Source organism: Lampetra fluviatilis, unplaced genomic scaffold (genome assembly GCF_964198595.1).
Source record: "Lampetra fluviatilis unplaced genomic scaffold, kcLamFluv1.1 SCAFFOLD_1115, whole genome shotgun sequence".
NCBI lineage: Eukaryota > Metazoa > Chordata > Hyperoartia > Petromyzontiformes > Petromyzontidae > Lampetra > Lampetra fluviatilis.
Window position 1 is genome coordinate 1 of NW_027621295.1, and position 19217 is coordinate 19217.

At 56.5% G+C, this 19217-nt stretch overlaps 1 protein-coding gene across 1 annotated transcript in view; it reads left to right on the forward strand.

Annotated features, from left to right (window-relative positions):
• Positions 1–78: 78 nt before the first annotated feature.
• The window catches only part of LOC144955050 (proteasome adapter and scaffold protein ECM29-like), a gene marked incomplete at its 3' end in the record, with an annotated part of 30258 nt that continues 11119 nt past the window's right edge, over positions 79–19217 (forward strand). The window contains exons 1-7 of the mRNA XM_078885394.1: positions 79–223; positions 1674–1813; positions 3081–3162; positions 5315–5434; positions 6227–6312; positions 6479–6557; positions 7701–7750. Of these exons, the coding sequence (XP_078741520.1) occupies positions 1791–1813; positions 3081–3162; positions 5315–5434; positions 6227–6312; positions 6479–6557; positions 7701–7750 (440 nt within the window). The remainder of the gene's footprint in view (positions 224–1673; positions 1814–3080; positions 3163–5314; positions 5435–6226; positions 6313–6478; positions 6558–7700; positions 7751–19217) is intronic.

Sequence of the window (19217 nt, forward strand, 5' to 3'; positions counted from 1 at the left end):
GGGGGGTGATGACGTTGATGCTGCCCCCGCCCACCATCCCGTTGACCACGGCTGCCCCCCTCCCCTCTTGCAGGGTGGTTCTGGGAGCAGCAGCAGCAGGTGGCACCACCGGCGCCGGCACCGGAGGGTGAGGGGGCTCCCCGCGCCCCGCCGGGGATGAGCCTCCACGCCGCACGGAGACTCCAGGGGGACGTCCCCTGGGGGGCCCGAGGAGCTGGAGCAGGTGGGGGGAGGGCCCCCCTCCCTCCCCCCACCCCCCCTCCCTCCCCCCGCCCCCCTCCCTCCCTCCCGCCCCCCTCCCTCCCTCCCTCGCCCCCCCTCCCGCCCCCCCCCTCCCTCCTTCACCCCCCCTCACTCTCCCCCGCCCCCCCTCCCTCCCCCACCCCCCCTCCCTCCCCCGCCCCCCCTCCCTCCCCCGCCCCCCTCCCTCCCTCGCCCCCCCTCCCGCCCCCCCCTCCCTCCTTCACCCCCCCTCACTCCCCCGCCCCCGCCCCCCCTCCCTCCCCCACCCCCCCTTCCCTCCCCCCTCCCTCCCCTCCCTCGCCGGAGCCCTCGCTGGCTCCAGTCGCATCCCGATTCGTGTCACCCTCTCGCAGCCGGGGCGAGCGTCTGTGGGTCAGAGGTCGCAAACGGGTTTTGATTCCTTACCCATACCCTACCCGTACCCGGCCGGGTACGGGTAGGGTACGGGTATCGGGTACCCGATTGCGACCTCTGGGATGAAGCCACGTTGCAGGCGCGGGTGGGTTGATTCTAGGAACTTGAATTGTGAGAAGAGACAAGACGTTGGGAAATGAGTGACAAACGGTGACTCACCAGTGACTCACGGCCTACCCGTACCCGTACCTGGCTGGGTACGGGTAGCCGGGTATCGGGTACCCGCTTGCGACCTCTGCTGTGCGAGCATGGGGAGCGGTGGCGTAGCGGGTGACCGCTGCCGCTGACATCGGTGACGAGCATCTGAACCGGTCCTGGGCCTCTCCCCTGGGTCGACTCGGCCTTAAATGAGTACCTGGAGCGGTGTGTAAAAAACATTGCCTACTGGGGGAGACAAAGGCGGCCGGGCGAGCCCGGTGTCGCCCACCCTCGTGCCCCCCCCATGCACCCACTCACCCACGCACCCACCCACCCACGCGCCCACCCGCCCACCCACCCACCACACGCACCCACCCACGCACCCACCCACGCACCCACCCACGCGCCCACCCACCCACGCGCGCACCCCACCCGCCCACCCACGCACCCACCCACGCGCCCACCCATCCACGCACCCACCCACGCACCCACCCGCCCACCCACGCACCCACCCACGTGCCCACCCACCCACGCACCCACCCGCGCACCCACCCGCCCACCCACGCACCCACCCACGCGCCCACCCATCCACGCACCCACCCACGTACCCACCCACGCACCCACCCACGCACCCACCCATCCACGCACCCACCCATCCACGCACCCACCCACGCACCCACCCCATCCACGCACCCACCCATCCACGCACCCCACCCATCCACGCACCCACCCACGCACCCACCCACGCACCCACCCACTCACCCACGCACCCACCCACCCACCCACTCACCCACGCACCCACCCACCCACCCACGGCACTTGCCCCCGACGGTCCGCCGAGGCTACACCCTGGGGGAATCTTTGCCTTTGCCCTGCAGTGCAAGCTGGGGGTGGTGCGCCTTGCGGAGCAGGACGTCTTTGCGGAGACGGAGCTCCTCGTGCATCTCGTCGTGGCCTCCAGCGACTCGCGACACAGCGTCGCCACCGCCGCCGAGATGGAGCTGAGGCGCCGCCTCGGGTAGGTGGGGGGGAGGGGCTCCTGTGGGCTCCCCCACACTCCACACCCCCCCACCCCCCCCACCCCCCCACCCACCCACCCACCCCCCCACCCCCCCCACCCCCCCCACCCACCCACCCACCCACCCCGCTTCCCCGTTACTACGGCGAGCGCCTTCCCCGTCCTCAGGGAAGTGCTCCCCCGTAGCAGATCCGCGTTGGAGCGAAAACAGCGGCGTGAACGCCGCACGAGTCTCTGCCTCCCGCCGGCGTTTATCGTTGACTTCACGAAGTCTTCTTGGTTCTTTCGGTAAGGTCACATAGAAGGGAAGTAATAAAATAGTAAAAATAAAACATGGAAAATGTCTATTATTATTTTACTTTATTATTTTATTATGTTTTATTTTTATTACTTTATTACTTCCCTTCTACGTGACTTTACCGAAAGAACCAAGAAGATGAATCCCTGCAGTCGCGAAAGCTTTACATCGAAACATAAAAATTATTTAATTTTTATTATTTTATTATTTCCCTTCTACGTGACTTTACCGAAAGAACCAAGAAGATGAATCCCTGCAGTCACGAAAGCTTTACATCGAGACTTCACGAAGCTCTCGGGGGCGGCTCTCGACCCAACTTTTGCAGCTGTTTAAGCAAAATGTTCTCCGTGTGCGCATTTGTTATTTGCGTTGTGTGTGTGTGTGTGGGAGCGGTGGGCACGGTAGGCGGCACAGTGGGTGCATCATCACCACCACCACCAGCACCATCACTGATGCTGGTGGTGGTGATGATTGTGGCGGCGATGGTGGCGATGGTGGCAGCGGTGGTGGCGATGGTAGTGGCGGTGCCGGTCATCTCAGTCGACCCGTGGCACCTGCTGGGTCTGCCCCGCGACCTCCTGCCGGCGGGCGTTCGACGCTTCACGTGGCGGCCTCGACGTGCACATGGCCTGGCACAAGCGTCGTGGTGACGTCACCGCCACTTAGTGGCAAATGGCGGTTGTTGTTGTTGTGGGGAGCGGTGGCGCTACGGTTAGCGCTACACCGCGCTACGAACCCGGCGACCCGAGTTCGAATCCCGCTCACGGCCAACACCGGCGGCGATCATCCGAGCCGTTCCCGGGCCTCCTCCCCTAGGTCGACTCGGCCTCAAAACGAGTACCAGCGCCGGCCTTCATAGGCGCTGCTGCTCGCTATCAACACTTGCTGCTCGCTGTCAACGGCCTGTTAATGCTGTACGGGGGGGGGGGGGGGGGATCTTTGCCCCCGTATTGTTTGTTGCGCGCGCAGCACGGTTGACTGGAACGGCACGGCGCTGGTGAACAAGCTGTACCGCGTCTACCTGGGAGACGTGCCGCTCAAGACCAAAGACGTGAGTCGCCGTGCCGTGCGTGCCGTGCGTGCCGTGCGTGCCGTGCGTGCCGTGCGTGCCGTGCATGCCGGACTTCGTACGTAGCCAACCGCGGCTCTGCGCCCGCTTGCTTTGAATCGTCGCCACGGGTTGACGGACCGAGACGACCGGCAGATGCGCCGGCAGTGCCAGCCCACGGCTCTCGTCGTTGTGAGCGTCGCTCCTCCGCCTGGCAGAGGTCGCAAACGGGTTTTGATTCTTTACCCGTACCCGGCCGCACCAGGGTCGCAAACGGGTACCCGTACCCGGCCGTACCCGTACCCTACCAGTACCCGGCCGGGTACGGGTAGGGTACGGGTACCGGGTACCCCATTGCGACCTCTGGGATGAAGCCATGTTGCAGGTGCGGGTGGGTTGATTCTAGGATCTTGAATTGTGAGAAGAGACAAGACGTTGGGAAATGAGTGACAAACGGTGATTCACCAGTGACTCACGGTCTACCCGTACCCGTACCCGGCCGCACCAGGGTCGCAAACGGGTACCCGTACCCGTACCCGGCCGGGTACGGGTAGCCGGGTATCGGGTAGGGTACGGGTATCGGGTACCCGGTTGCGACCTCTGCCTCCGCCCTCCGTCGTTGCAGGAGGGCGGCTGCCTCCCAACTGCCCAGTAGCAGCAGCATCCTTCGCGAGCCACCACCACTCAGAACAACATCGGTAGTTATCACTTCACCGTAAGCAGAGGGGGAGATGTCACCATGGCCATTGTGCCAGGCTGAGGTGTATTTGCAGATAACAACACAATCATCATCATTGTCATCATCATCACCGCTACTAACTACGGCCATCAACATTACAGCTACCACCACTACCAACGTCACTGTCATTGCTACCAGCAGCACCACCACTATGCATCATCATCATCACCGGCATCATCATCATCATCACCAAAGACAAACATCTCCCACGTAACCTGCACAGACGGTTGGGGCAAGTGCCGTTAGCGAGCGCCTATTAAGGCCGGCATGGCACAAGAGGTTGGGTGGGTGGCCAGCACCACGCCCGGCCGCCTTTGTCTCCCCCACTGCTGTTGTTCACACACAGCACCAGGTACTGATTTAAGGCTGAGTCAACCTTGGGGTGGCCCAGTACCGATTCAGATGATCGTCACTGGCGTTGAGCGTGCGCGGGGAGTCGAACTCGGGCCAGCGCAGTGACGATCACTCCCCTCCACATTTAGAATCAACGTCACGCGTTTTTAGATGAATTGCCCGCTATAAATGTCCGCCCGGACGATGAGCCGCTTGTTTGAGCTATCATTCGTGATAGCAAGGTCCCTTTTGAAAAAGAAGGTGATCGGTCAGTGGACATTGTCTGGTAAAATCACAAAAATAGTTCGGTTGAGTCTATGGGTCCTCTTATGTGTCTCTATGGGTCTCTATGCATCTCTATGCATCGCCATGTGTTTAGAGTGTTTAGGTCGTTTTCAGAATTTACTTGACCACAAATGATAGCTCAAAGGAAGTGGCTCTTCACGTGAAAATGTATAGCAGTAGCCCAATGCTAAATGTGGAGAGAGAAAACCGAAATAGCCGGGAGAAAAATCCACACGCGGCCACGGGAAGAGGGGGAGAGACACACTCCAAATATGCAGCAGCAGACGTCATCAGGGTCGGGATGGAACCCACGACCTCCTGTATACCGGGCGAGGTAGTCAACATCTCGCAACTGTGATGATGATGATGATAAGAGAGACACGCAAACTACAAATATACAGCAGCAGGCATCGTCAGGGTCGGGATGGAACCCACGACCTCCCGTGTACCGGGCGAGGTAGTCAACATCTCGCAACTGTGATGATGATGATGATGATGAGAGAGACACGCAAACTCCAAATACACACCAGCAGACGTCATCAGGGTCGGGATGGAACCCACGACCTCCTGTATACCGGGCGAGGTAGTCAACATCTCACAACTGTGATGATGATGATGATGATGAGAGAGACACCACAAACTCCAAATATACAGCAGCAGACGTCATCAGGGTCGGGATGGAACCCACGACCTCCCGTATACCGGGCGAAGGAGTGAACATCTCCTAACCACCCCCTGGGTCCCTCGGCGTGTGATTCCCCCCCTCCCGCTCGTCTCGTCTCTGTCGCCCTCCCGCAGGGCTCCACGATGAAGCCGGATCAGAAGCGGGAGGCTGCGAGCACACGCATCAAGCTCAAGATCACGCCGCACCTGCTGAGGTCGCGGCAAGCGGCAGAGACCTTCCCAGCCTGCATACAGGTGAGTGCGTGCGTGCGTGCGTGCGTGTGTGCGTGCGTGCGTGGCGTGCGTACGTGTGTACGTACATGCGTGGCGTGCGTACGTACGTGTGTACGTGCGTGTGTACGTACGTGCGTGGTGTGCGTGCGTGTGTACGTGCGTGTGTACGTACGTGTGTACGTACGTGCGTGGCGTGCTTGTGTGCGTACGTGCGTGTGTACGTGCGTGTGTACGTACGTGCGTGGCGTGCTTGTGTGCGTGGCGTGCGTACGTGTGTACGTACGTGCGTGGCGTGCTTGTGTGCGTACGTGCGTGCGTGTGTACGTGCGTACACACAAGAGCTCGGGGAAAAACCCTATCAGTATATGTTGGTACTGGCAAAGCAAGTCCCATGATGTAGCTGCTCACCCCGAGCTCTCATTACTCTGGTATTGCGTTGTCTTTGAACTGTGCGCCTTTTGGCGTCATCTGGTCGAACACCATATGAGACCAGGCTCTGAAGAAAGCTGTCTCTGGTGTGGACCAATCAGTTTCAAAGACAATGCACAAATTATCAGAGTATTGTTTTTGTTTGCATTTGACTGCAAGTATTGTGGTGAATGTAAGCATGATTCCTTGCAAAGGGCGTCAGTTTTGTTGCCAGAAAAAAGGGGGAAAACCCTATTAGTTTAGATCTATATCAATATATATTATTATCTTTTATACCCCGGGTGCCACGGGTGATCATTATAATTGCCGGTTTCGCCGTTGTTGTTGGGGATCGTCGCTTCAATGCATCCTCTGAGCGGTTGTTACCCTGCCGGGTGTCCACAGGTCGTGTTTGACGGGCTGTTCGGAGCCAGCACCAACGCCAAGCTCAAGGGCCTCACCCTGCAGTTCGTGCACCACATCTGCGCCGTGTGAGTCCGAGGCGTTCTTATTCGGCGCCCCGAATGAGAATCAGAATCTGGAGCCTCCACCGCTGGTTCTGCTGATGCGCCTTCGTTAAGCGTGAGATGGTGGTAATCCTGGCGCCTCCACTCCCCCCCCCTCCCTCCCTCCCTCCCTCCCTCCTCGGTCCCCCAGGTGTCCTGAAGCCAAGATTAAGCCGCTTGGTCCGATGCTGCTCAACGGACTCACAAAGCTCATCAACGAGTCCAAGGAGGTGAGCCTTCACGCCCCGTTGCGGGGCGAAGGGGCGGTATGGGGAGATAGAGAGAGAGAGGGGAGATCTGCATGCTGATATGAGCTACCCGTCGGAGGCCGTCGGACTGCGGGAAGGGCTGCGTGCAGAGCGAGAGAGAGCGAGAGAGTGAGCGAGAGAGAAAGTGAGCGAGAGAGAGAGCGAGCGAGAGAGAGAGCGAGAGAGTGAGCGAGAGAGAGAGTGAGCGAGCGAGAGAGTGAGCGAGAGAGTGAGCGAGAGAGTGAGAGAGAGAGCGAGAGAGAGAGCGTGACCGAGAGCGTGACCGAGAGAGCGAGCGAGAGAGAGAGCGAGAGGGTGACCGAGAGAGCGAGTGAGAGAGCGAGCGAGAGAGTGGGGTGTCACAGCCGCAGCCGCCACGGGGTTTCGGCCGACCGAGATGACCGGCGGATGCACCGGCTGTGCCCCCACCCCTCTCCTCTCCGCCCCCCACAACCTCCTCCATCGTTTTTTGTTTGTGCTGCGTGAGCTCCCGGCCTCTTCTCTCCCGCTCCTCTCTTTCTGTTCTTAGGTTGTTTCGGTAAAGTCACGTAGGTGAAAAATGAAAATTAATAAAAGTAAAATAAAAATGAAATAAAATAATTATTGTATATTTATTTTACTTTTATAAATTTTAATTTAAAATTACGATTAATAAAAGTAAAATACATATAAAATAATAATTTCATTTCATATTTATTTTACTTATTATTTTATATTTATTTTACTTTTATTAAGTTTTATTTAAAATTACAATTAATAAAAGTAAAATAAAAATGAAATAAAATAATTATTGTATATTTATTTTACTTTTATAAATTTTAATTTAAAATTACAATTAATACAAGTAAAATACATATAAAATAATAATTTCATTTCATATTTATTTTACTTATTATTTTATATTTATTTTACTTTTATTAATTTTTATTTAAAATTACAATTAATAAAAGTAAAATAAATATAAAATAATAATTTCATTTCATATTTATTTTACTTTTATTAATTTTAATTTTTTACCTACGTGACTTTACCGAAAAAACCTAAGAATATGAATCCTTGCAGTCACAAAAGCTTCAAATCTAGAATCCTCTTTTTCTGTTCTCTTCCCCTCCCCGCCCCCCGCAGGACTCGAAGCTTCGCTCGCTCGCTTACACAGCGGTGGGAAAGCTCTCTTCGTGAGTAGTCAAGACGGGGGGGCGGTGGGAGTGGTGGGGCATGGGTGGGAGTGGTGGGGCGGTGGGTGGGAGTGGTGGGGCGTGGGTGGGAGTGGTGGGGCGTGGGTGGGAGTGGTGGGGCGGTGGGAGTGGTGGGGCGTGGGTGGGAGTGGTGGGGCGTGGGTGGGAGTGGTGGGGCGTGGGTGGGAGTGGTGGGGCGTGGGTGGGAGTGGTGGGGCGGTGGGTGGGAGTGGTGGGGCGGTGGGTGGGAGTGGTGGGGCGTGGGTGGGAGTGGTGGGGCGTGGGTGGGAGTGGTGGGGCGGTGGGTGGGAGTGGTGGGGCGTGGGTGGGAGTGGTGGGGCGTGGGTGTGAGTGGTGGGGCGTGGGTGGGAGTGGTGGGGCGGTGGGTGGGAGTGGTGGGGCGGTGGGTGCGAGTGGTGGGGCGTGGGTGGGAGTGGTGGGGCGTGGGTGGGAGTGGTGGGGCGTGGGTGGGAGTGGTGGGGCGTGGGTGGGAGTGGTGGGGCGGTGGGTGGGAGTGGTGGGGCGTGGGTGGGAGTGGTGGGGCGGTGGGTGGGAGTGGTGGGGCGGTGGGTGGGAGTGGTGGGGCGTGGGTGGGAGTGGTGGGGCGTGGGTGGGAGTGGTGGGGCGGTGGGTGGGAGTGGTGGGGCGGTGGGTGGGAGTGGTGGGGCGGTGGGTGGGAGTGGTGGGGCGGTGGGTGGGAGTGGTGGGGCGGTGGGTGGGAGTGGTGGGGCGTGGGTGGGAGTGGTGGGGCGTGGGTGGGAGTGGTGGGGCGGTGGGTGGGAGTGGTGGGGCGGTGGGTGGGAGTGGTGGGGCGTGGGTGGGAGTGGTGGGGCGTGGGTGGGAGTGGTGGGGCGGTGGGTGGGAGTGGTGGGGCGCTGGGTGGGAGTGGTGGGGCGGTGGGTGGGAGTGGTGGGGCGTGGGTGGGAGTGGTGGGGCGTGGGTGGGAGTGGTGGGGCGGTGGGTGGGAGTGGTGGGGCGGTGGGTGGGAGTGGTGGGGCGGTGGGTGGGAGTGGTGGGGCGGTGGGTGGGAGTGGTGGGGCGTGGGTGGGAGTGGTGGGGCGGTGGGTGGGAGTGGTGGGGCGTGGGTGGGAGTGGTGGGGCGTGGGTGGGAGTGGTGGGGCGGTGGGTGGGAGTGGTGGGGCGGTGGGTGGGAGTGGTGGGGCGGTGGGTGGGAGTGGTGGGGCGGTGGGTGGGAGTGGTGGGGCGTGGGTGGGAGTGGTGGGGCGGTGGGTGGGAGTGGTGGGGCGGTGGGTGGGAGTGGTGGGGCGTGGGTGGGAGTGGTGGGGCGTGGGTGGGAGTGGTGGGGCGTGGGTGGGAGTGGTGGGGCGTGGGTGGGAGTGGTGGGGCTTGGGTGGGAGTGGTGGGGCGTGGGTGGGAGTGGTGGGGCGTGGGTGGGAGTGGTGGGGCGTGGGTGGTTAGTGGTGGGGCGTGGGTGGGAGTGGTGGGGCGTGGGTGGGAGTGGTGGGGCGTGGGTGGGAGTGGTGGGGCGTGGGTGGGAGTGGTGGGGCGTGGGTGGGAGTGGTGGGGCGTGGGTGGGAGTGGTGGGGCGGTGGGTGGGAGTGGTGGGGCGTGGGTGGGAGTGGTGGGGCGTGGGTGGGAGTGGTGGGGCGTGGGTGGGAGTGGTGGGGCGTGGGTGGGAGTGGTGGGGCTTGGGTGGGAGTGGTGGGGCGGTGGGTGGGAGTGGTGGGGCGTGGGTGGGAGTGGTGGGGCGTGGGTGGGAGTGGTGGGGCGTGGGTGGGAGTGGTGGGGCGTGGGTGGGAGTGGTGGGGCGTGGGTGGTTAGTGGTGGGGCGTGGGTGGGAGTGGTGGGGCGTGGGTGGGAGTGGTGGGGCGTGGGTGGGAGTGGTGGGGCGTGGGTGGGAGTGGTGGGGCGTGGGTGGGAGTGGTGGGGCGGTGGGTGGGAGTGGTGGGGCGTGGGTGGGAGTGGTGGGGCGTGGGTGGGAGTGGTGGGGCGTGGGTGGGAGTGGTGGGGCGTGGGTGGGAGTGGTGGGGCGTGGGTGGGAGTGGTGGGGCTTGGGTGGGAGTGGTGGGGCGGTGGGTGGGAGTGGTGGGGCGTGGGTGGGAGTGGTGGGGCGTGGGTGGGAGTGGTGGGGCGTGGGTGGGAGTGGTGGGGCGTGGGTGGTTAGTGGTGGGGCATGGGTGGGAGTGGTGGGGCATGGGTGGGAGTGGTGGGGCATGGGTGGGAGTGGTGGGGCATGGGTGGGAGTGGTGGGGCATGGGTGGGAGTGGTGGGGCATGGGTGGGAGTGGTGGGGCGGTGGGAGTGGTGGCGTTTGACCGCATGGGTGGTACAAACGATGCGGAAACCAACGAGACCGCTGATACAAACGATTCAAAAAAATCTTCTTGGTTCTTTCGGTAAAGTCACGTAGAAGGGAAGTAATAAAATAATAACAATAAAACACAATAAAATACAATTCTCACGACGTTTCGGCCACAACGCAAGCAGCCGTCATCAGGTGAAGACCAGGTCTGTCGGGGAGACAGCGTCTGAATGAAACAGCACCACGCTTGGAGCGTATATTTAAGCTGGGTTGGAAGGGGGGGAAAGGGCGCCTTTTATTACTTCCCTTCTACGTGACTTTACCGAAAGAACCAAGAAGATGAATCCCTGCAGTCACGAAAGAAGCTTTAAATCGAGAATCAAAAAAATGTCGTCCATAAATGACGTCACGCACCTGGGGGGCGGGGGAGGTCAGACATTTGTGACGATGTGTGACGAGGGGGGGGGGGGGGGTTTGAGAAATGTGACGTCGCATCAAAATGCGCAACTTTAAATAAATATAGAATTGTTACAACAACACTAATTGTTCTTCTCGGTGCTTTCGGTAAAGTCACGTAGAAGGGAAATAATAACATAATACAAATAAAACATAATAAAATACACTAATTGTTAGAACAACACTCCTGCAACATCAGAGTGCAGCGCCACATTAAATACGCACTACAATGACAATAGTTTAAAGCGATTTGAAGCGTGTTCAAAATGGAAATATGGTTTTGGGTGGGGGGGGAGGGGGGGGCAGTGCTTTGTGACGTCATACTTGAGGGGGAGGGGTCTGACTTTTTGTGACGCCATGTGACGAGGGGGGGGGTCAAAAATCGTCCATAATCGCGTGACGTCATTAGTGTAGTGTATAGTAGTGTATTGTGTAGTGTAGTGTATAGTGTGTAGTAGTGTATAGTATAGTGTATTGTGTAGTGTATTGTGTATAGTAGTGTAGTGTGTAGTGTATAGTGTAGGGTAGTGTGTAGTAGTATAGTGTGTTGTGTATAGTAGTGTAGTGTATTGTGTGTAGTAGTGTAGTGTATTGTGTATAGTAGTGTATCGTGTAGTGTGTAGTAGTGTAGTGTGTAGTAGTGTAGTGTATAGTGTAGTGTATAGTAGTGTGTAGTAGTGTAGTGTGTAGTAGTGTATAGTGTAGTATACTAGTACAGCAACACCGGTTGTGTTGGAGAGCCAAGCCACAAACATTTACAATCTGAGCACGACGTTTCGCCAGCTATTACAACCATCTTCATCAGGCTAGTGCAGCGATTACTAACGATTCGTAGCCTCGCTGTACACGGATCGTCCCCACGTGCAAACCACGGCTCGCACGATCCCCGCACTGCCCGCATGAATCCCGCTCTCTGCTGTTGTTCTTCGGCCTGATATCTTGAGCGGTGTTTCTCAAACCTTTTTTGAATCTTCTTGGTTTTTTAGGTAAAGTCACGTAGAAGGGAAGTAATAAAATAATAAAAATAAAACATAATAAAATGAAACAATTCTCACGACGTTTCGGCCACAACGCAAGCAGCCGTCCTCAGGTGAAGAATGAGACAATCCAAGCTAGGAGCTTACATATAAGCTGGGTTGGGGGTGGGAGAAGAGCGCCTTAACAAAAAGAATGTGCATATCAAGAGGAATTTAGCATATACATGGGAAATGCGCAGGGGGCGGGAGGGCTTCAAAGTCATACCATGCCCACGCACTATGCAGGATCAAGAGCACCAAGGGGGGGTGCAGGGATTAGCATTAACAAAGGAAAGGAATGCCAATGATATGTAGCTGCAGTTACTAAACAACACCGTAGAAAACTAAAGTATAAACTACATACAAAAAACTAAAATATATAAACTGCATAGCACCATCAGTATACTTACTATACTCTACAATAAGCTGAGTTACTAACAGCAAGTAATACATTACAATTCTACGTCGTAAAAGTTATATAATATGCTTCCATCTAAACTTAATTCTCTTACATCAACAGAGCATATACCGTACTATATACTGCCATAGATAAACCCAACATTAAATTATATACTGTATTGCAATAAACCACATTTCAACATAACACTATGTATTATTTTACCTACCCTAATGTGTATCAAAATGGTTTATTACGTCCTTCCAATGATTGCTAAGCCAGAATCCATCTTCTCGATTAAAATTGTCTCTGTGTTTGTATATGTGGATCGCCTCATGAACAAATCTCTCATGATAGCCAGGTGGCTTGCAGAGAACCTCTGTCTTGGAGAAGTCAATGTCATGTGAGCCCACTGAGATGATGGTTCAATGAGCCACTCTGTCTACAGGAAATCCACCCATACGGACGCTTATCTAAAACCGGATTCCCACCACCATCCATCCCAGAAGAATTCCCTCATCAAGACTCTATATCATAGAACCCAATGCATATCCGACCATGAACACATTTCCAGTGAACTCAAACACGTACGCCAAGCTCTTAAGGCTAATGGTTACTCCGACTACACAATCCGCAAAGCCATCTCTCCAACCATCAAGAAGGATCCTGTTGAGGAGCCTTTCAAGACCATCACCTTACCTTACATTGCTGGGGTCACAAAAAAGATCTCCAAAATCCTGATTAAACACAAGATCCAGGTCCGATTCAACACAGTACATAAAATCCGTGATCTGGTACCGTCTGTAAAAGATGTGGTTCCAGACATACAGCACCCTGGTGTCTACAAACTAAGTTGCCTCTGTGGTAGCAGTTACATTGGACAAACCAAACGACATGTCTCGGACCGCATCCGTGAACATAAAGCTGACCTGAAACACGGTAGGACAAACACCTCAGCCGTGGCAGATCACTGTTACAACTCAGTGGGCTCACATGACATTGACTTCTCCAAGACAGAGGTTCTCTGCAAGCCACCTGGCTATCATGAGAGATTCGTTCATGAGGCGATCCACATATACAAACACAGAGACAATTTTAATCGAGAAGATGGATTCTGGCTTAGCAATCATTGGAAGGACGTAATAAACCATTTTGATACACATTAGGGTAGGTAAAATAATACATAGTGTTATGTTGAAATGTGGTTTATTGCAATACAGTATATAATTTAATGTTGGGTTTATCTATGGCAGTATATAGTACGGTATATGCTCTGTTGATGTAAGAGAATTAAGTTTAGATGGAAGCATATTATATAACTTTTACGACGTAGAATTGTAATGTATTACTTGCTGTTAGTAACTCAGCTTATTGTAGAGTATAGTAAGTATACTGATGGTGCTATGCAGTTTATATATTTTAGTTTTTTGTATGTAGTTTATACTTTAGTTTTCTACGGTGTTGTTTAGTAACTGCAGCTACATATCATTGGCATTCCTTTCCTTTGTTAATGCTAATCCCTGCACCCCCCCTTGGTGCTCTTGATCCTGCATAGTGCGTGGGCATGGTATGACTTTGAAGCCCCCCCGCCCCCTGCGCATTTCCCATGTATATGCTAAATTCCTCTTGATATGCACATTCTTTTTGTTAAGGCGCTCTTCTCCCACCCCCAACCCAGCTTATATGTAAGCTCCTAGCTTGGATTGTCTCATTCTTCACCTGAGGACGGCTGCTTGCGTTGTGGCCGCGTGCCCAGAAATCTGTGCAGCGTGGCCAGAAATCTGTGCAGCGTGGCCAGAAATCCGTGCAGCGTGGCCAGAAATCTGTGCGGCGTGGCCAGAAATCTGTGCGGCGTGCCCAGAAATCTGTGCAGCGTGGCCAGAAATCTGTGCAGCGTGCCCAGAAATCTGTGCAGCGTGGCCCGAAATCTGTGTAGCCTGCCCAGAAATCTGTGCAGCGTGCCCAGAAATCTGTGCGGCGTGCCCAGAAATATGTGCAGCGTGGCCAGAAATCTGTGCAGCCTGCCTAGAAATCTGTGCAGCGTGGCCAGAAATCTGTGCAAACGTGGCCAGAAATCTGTGCAGCGTGCCCAGAAATCTGTGCGGCGTGCCCAGAAATATGTGCAGCGTGGCCAGAAATCTGTGCAGCCTGCCCAGAAATCTGTGCAGCGTGGCCAGAAATCTGTGCAAACGTGGCCAGAAATCTGTGCAGCGTGGCCTGAAATCTGGGCAGCGTGCCCAGAAATCTGTGCAGCCTGCCCAGAAATCTGTGCAGCGTGGCCAGAAATCTGTGCGGCGTGGCCAGAAATCTGTGCGGCGTGCACAGAAATCTGTGTGGCGTAGCCAGAAATCTGTGCAGTGTGGCCCAGAAATCTGTGCAGCATGGCCCAGAAATCTGTGCAGCGTGGCCAGAAATCTGTGCAGCGTGGCCAGAAATCTGTGCAGCGTGGCCAGAAATCTGTGCGGCGTGCGCAGAAATCTGTGCGGCGTGCGCAAAAATCTGTGCGGCGTGGCCAGAAATCTGTGCGGCGTGGCCAGAAATCTGTGCAGCGTGGCCAGAAATCTGTGCAGCGTGCCCAGAAATCTGTGCAGCGTGGCCAGAAATCTGTGCAGCGTGGCCAGAAATCCGTGCAGCGTGGCCAGAAATCTGTGCGGCGTGGCCAGAAATCTGTGCGGCGTGCCCAGAAACCTGTGCAGCGTGGCCAGAAATCTGTGCAGCGTGCCCAGAAATCTGTGCAGCGTGGCCCGAAATCTGTGTAGCCTGCCCAGAAATCTGTGCAGCGTGCCCAGAAATCTGTGCGGCGTGCCCAGAAATATGTGCAGCGTGGCCAGAAATCTGTGCAGCCTGCCCAGAAATCTGTGCAGCGTGGCCAGAAATCTGTGCAAACGTGGCCAGAAATCTGTGCAGCGTGCCCAGAAATCTGTGCGGCGTGCCCAGAAATATGTGCAGCGTGGCCAGAAATCTGTGCAGCCTGCCCAGAAATATGTGCAGCGTGGCCAGAAATCTGTGCAAACGTGGCCAGAAATCTGTGCAGCGTGGCCTGAAATCTGGGCAGCGTGCCCAGAAATCTGTGCAGCCTGCCCAGAAATCTGTGCAGCGTGGCCAGAAATCTGTGCGGCGTGGCCAGAAATCTGTGCGGCGTGCACAGAAATCTGTGTGGCGTAGCCAGAAATCTGTGCAGTGTGGCCCAGAAATCTGTGCAGCGTGGCCCAGAAATCTGTGCAGCGTGGCCAGAAATCTGTGCAGCGTGGCCAGAAATCTGTGCAGTGTGGCCAGAAATCTGTGCAGCGTGCCCAGAAATTTGTGCGGCGTGGCCAGAAATCTGTGCAGCGTGCCCAGAAATCTGTGCAGCGTGCCCAGAAATCTGTGCAGCGTGGCCAGAAATCTGTGCAAGCGTGCTCAGAAATCTGTGCGGCGTGCCCAGAAATCTGTGCAGCGTGGCCAGAAATCTGTGCAGCGTGCCCAGAAATCTGTGCAGCGTGGCCCGAAATCTGTGCAGCCTGCCCAGAAATCTGTGCGGCGTGGCCAGAAATCTGTGCAGCGTGGCCAGATATCTGTGCAGCATGCCCAGAAATCTGTGCAGCCTGCCCTGAAATCTGTGCAGCGTGGCCAGAAATCTGTGCAAACGTGGCCAGACATCTGTGCAGCGTGGCCAGAAATCTGTGCAGCGTGCCCAGAAATTTGTGCGGCGTGGCCAGAAATCTGTGCAGCGTGGTCAGAAATCTGTGCGGCGTGCCCAGAAATCTGTGCAGCGTGTCCAGAAATCTGTGCAGCGTGGCCTGAAATCTGGGCAGCGTGCCCAGAAATCTGTGCAGCCTGCCCAGAAATCTGTGCAGCGTGGCCAGAAATCTGTGCGGCGTGGCCAGAAATCTGTGCGGCGTGCGCAGAAATCTGTGCGACGTAGCCAGAAATCTGTGCAGCGTGGCCCAGAAATCTGTGCAGCCTGCCCAGAAATCTGTGCAGCGTGCCCAGAAATCTGTGCGGCATGGCCAGAAATCAGCGCAGCGTGCCCAGAAATCTGCGGCTTGCCCAGAAATCTGTGCAGCGTGGCCCGAAATCTGTGCAGCCTGCCCAGAAATCTGTGCGGCGTGGCCAGAAATCTGTGCAGCGTGGCCAGATATCTGTGCAGCATGCCCAGAAATCTGTGCAGCCTGCCCTGAAATCTGTGCAGCGTGGCCAGAAATCTGTGCAGCGTGCCCTGAAATCTGTGCGGCGTGGCCAGAAATCTGTGCAGCGTGCCCTGAAATCTGTGCGGCGTGGCCAGAAATCTGTGCGGCTTGCCCAGAAATTTGTGCAGCGTAGCCGGAAATCTGTGCAGCGTGGCCAGAAATCTGTGCAGCCTGCCCAGAAATCTGTGCAGCGTGCCCAGAAATCTGTGCGGCATGGCCAGAAATCAGCGCAGCGTGCCCAGAAATCTGTGCGGCTTGCCCAGAAATTTGTGCAGCGTAGCCAGAAATCTGTGCAGCGTGGCCAGAAATCTGTGCAGCCTGCCCAGAAATCTGTGCAGCGTGCCCAGAAATCTGTGCGGCATGGCCAGAAATCAGCGCAGCGTGCCCAGAAATCTGCGGCTTGCCCAGAAATCTGTGCAGCGTGGCCAGAAATCTGTGCAGCCTGCCCAGAAATCTGTGCAGCGTGCCCAGAAATCTGTGCGGCGTGGCCAGAAATCTGTGCAGCCTGCCCAGCAATCTGTGCAGCGTGGCCAGAAATCTGTGCAGCGTGGCCAGAAATCTGTGCAAGCGTGGCCAGAAATCTGTGCAGCATGCCCAGAAATCTGTGCGGCGTGCCCAGACATCTGTGCAAGCGTGCCCAGACATCTGTGCAAGCGTGGCCAGAAATCTGTGCGGCGTGGCCAGAAATCTGTGCAGCCTGCCCAGAAATCTGTGCGGCGTGCCCAGACATCTGTGCAAGCGTGGCCAGAAATCTGTGCAGCGTGCCCAGAAATCTGTGCGGCGTGGCCAGAAATCGGTGCAGCCTGCCCAGAAATCTGTGCAGCGTGGCCAGAAATCTGTGCGGCGTGCCCAGAAATCTGTGCAGCGTGGCCAGAAATCTGTGCAGCGTGGCCAGAAATCTGTGCGGCGTGGCCAGAAATCTGTACAGCGTGCCCAAAAATCTGTGCAGCGTGGCCCGAAATCTGTGCAGCCTGCCCAGAAATCTGTGCAGCGTGCCCAGAAATCTGTGCAGCGTGGCCCAAAATCTGTGCAGCCTGCCCAGAAATCTGTGCAGCGTGGCCAGAAATCTGTGCAAACGTGGCCAGACATCTGTGCAGCGTGGCCAGAAATCTGTGCAGCGTGCCCAGAAATTTGTGCGGCGTGGCCAGAAATCTGTGCAGCGTGGTCAGAAATCTGTGCGGCGTGCCCAGAAATCTGTGCAGCGTGTCCAGAAATCTGGGCAGCGTGGCCTGAAATCTGGGCAGCGTGCCCAGAAATCTGTGCAGCCTGCCCAGAAATCTGTGCAGCGTGGCCAGAAATCTGTGCGGCGTGGCCAGAAATCTGTGCGGCGTGCGCAGAAATCTGTGCGACGTAGCCAGAAATCTGTGCAGCGTGGCCCAGAAATCTGTGCAGCGTGGCCCAGAAATCTGTGCAGCCTGCCCAGAAATCTGTGCAGCGTGCCCAGAAATCTGTGCGGCATGGCCAGAAATCAGCGCAGCGTGCCCAGAAATCTGCGGCTTGCCCAGAAATCTGTGCAGCATGGCCAGAAATCTGTGCAGCCTGCCCAGAAATCTGTGCAGCGTGCCCAGAAATCTGTGCGGCGTGGCCAGAAATCTGTGCAGCCTGCCCAGAAATCTGTGCAGCGTGGCCAGAAATCTGTGCGGCCTGCCCAGAAATCTGTGCAGCGTGGCCAGAAATCTGTGCAAGCGTGGCCAGAAATCTGTGCAAGCGTGGCCAGAAATCTGTGCAGCGTGGCCAGAAATCGGTGCAGCCTGCCCAGAAATCTGTGCAGCGTGGCCAGAAATCTGTGCGGCGTGCCCAGAAATCTGTGCAGTGTGGCCAGAAATCTGTGCGGCCTGCCCAGAAATCTGTGCAGCGTGGCCAGAAATCTGTGCAGCGTGGCCAGAAATCTGTGCAGCGTGGCCAGAAATCTGTGCGGCGTGCCCAGAAATCTGTGCGGCGTGCCCAGAAATCTGTGCGGCCTGCCCAGAAATCTGTGCAGCGTGGCCAGAAATCTGTGCAGCGTGGCCAGAAATCTGTGCAGCGTGGCCAGAAATCTGTGCAGCGTGGCCAGAAATCTGTGCGGCCTGCCCAGAAATCTGTGCAGCGTGGCCAGAAATCTGTGCAGCGTGGCCAGATATCTGTGCAGCGTGCCCAGAAATCTGTGCTGCGTGCCCAGAAATCTGTGCTGCGTGCCCAGAAATCTGTGCTGCGTGCCCAGAAATCTGTGCAGCGTGCCCAGAAATCTGTGCGGCGTGCCCAGAAATCTGTGCGGCGTGCCCAGAAATCTGTGCTGCGTGCCCAGAAATCTGTGCGGCGTGGCCAGAAATCTGTGCAGCGTGGCCAGAAATCTGTGCAGCGTGGCCAGAAATCTGTGCGGCATGTCCAGAAATCTGTGCAGCGTGGCCAGAAATCTGTGCTGCGTGCCCAGAAATCTGTGCTGCGTGCCCAGAAATCTGTGCTACGTGCCCAGAAATCTGTGCGGCGTGTCCAGAAATCTGTGCGGCGTGGCCAGAAATCTGTGCGGCGTGCCCAGAAATCTGTGCGGCGTGCCCAGAAATCTGTGCTGCGTGCCCAGAAATCTGTGCTGCGTGGCCAGAAATCTGTGCGGCGTGTCCAGAAATCTGTGCTGCGTGGCCAGAAATCTGTGCAACGTGCCCAGAAATCTGTGCAGCTTGCCCAGAAATCTGTGCAGCGTGGCCAGAAATCTGTGCGGCGTGTCCAGAAATCTGTGCAGCGTGGCCAGAAATCTGTGCTGCGTGCCCAGAAATCTGTGCTGCGTGCCCAGAAATCTGTGCTGCGTGCCCAGAAATCTGTGCGGCGTGTCCTGAAATCTGTGCGGCGTGGCCAGAAATCTGTGCGGCGTGCCCAGAAATCTGTGCGGCGTGCCCAGAAATCTGTGCTGCGTGCCCAGAAATCTGTGCTGCGTGGCCAGAAATCTGTGCGGCGTGTCCAGAAATCTGTGCTGCGTGGCCAGAAATCTGTGCAGCGTGCCCAGAAATCTGTGCGGCGTGCCCAGAAATCTGTGCAGCGTGGCCAGAAATCTGTGCGGCGTACCCAGAAATCTGTGGAAGCGTGGCCAGAAATCTGTGCAGCCTGCCCAGAAATCTGTGCAGCGTGGCCAGAAATCTGTGCAGCGTGGCCAGAAATCTGTGCAGCGTGCCCAGAAATCTGTGCAGCGTGGCCCG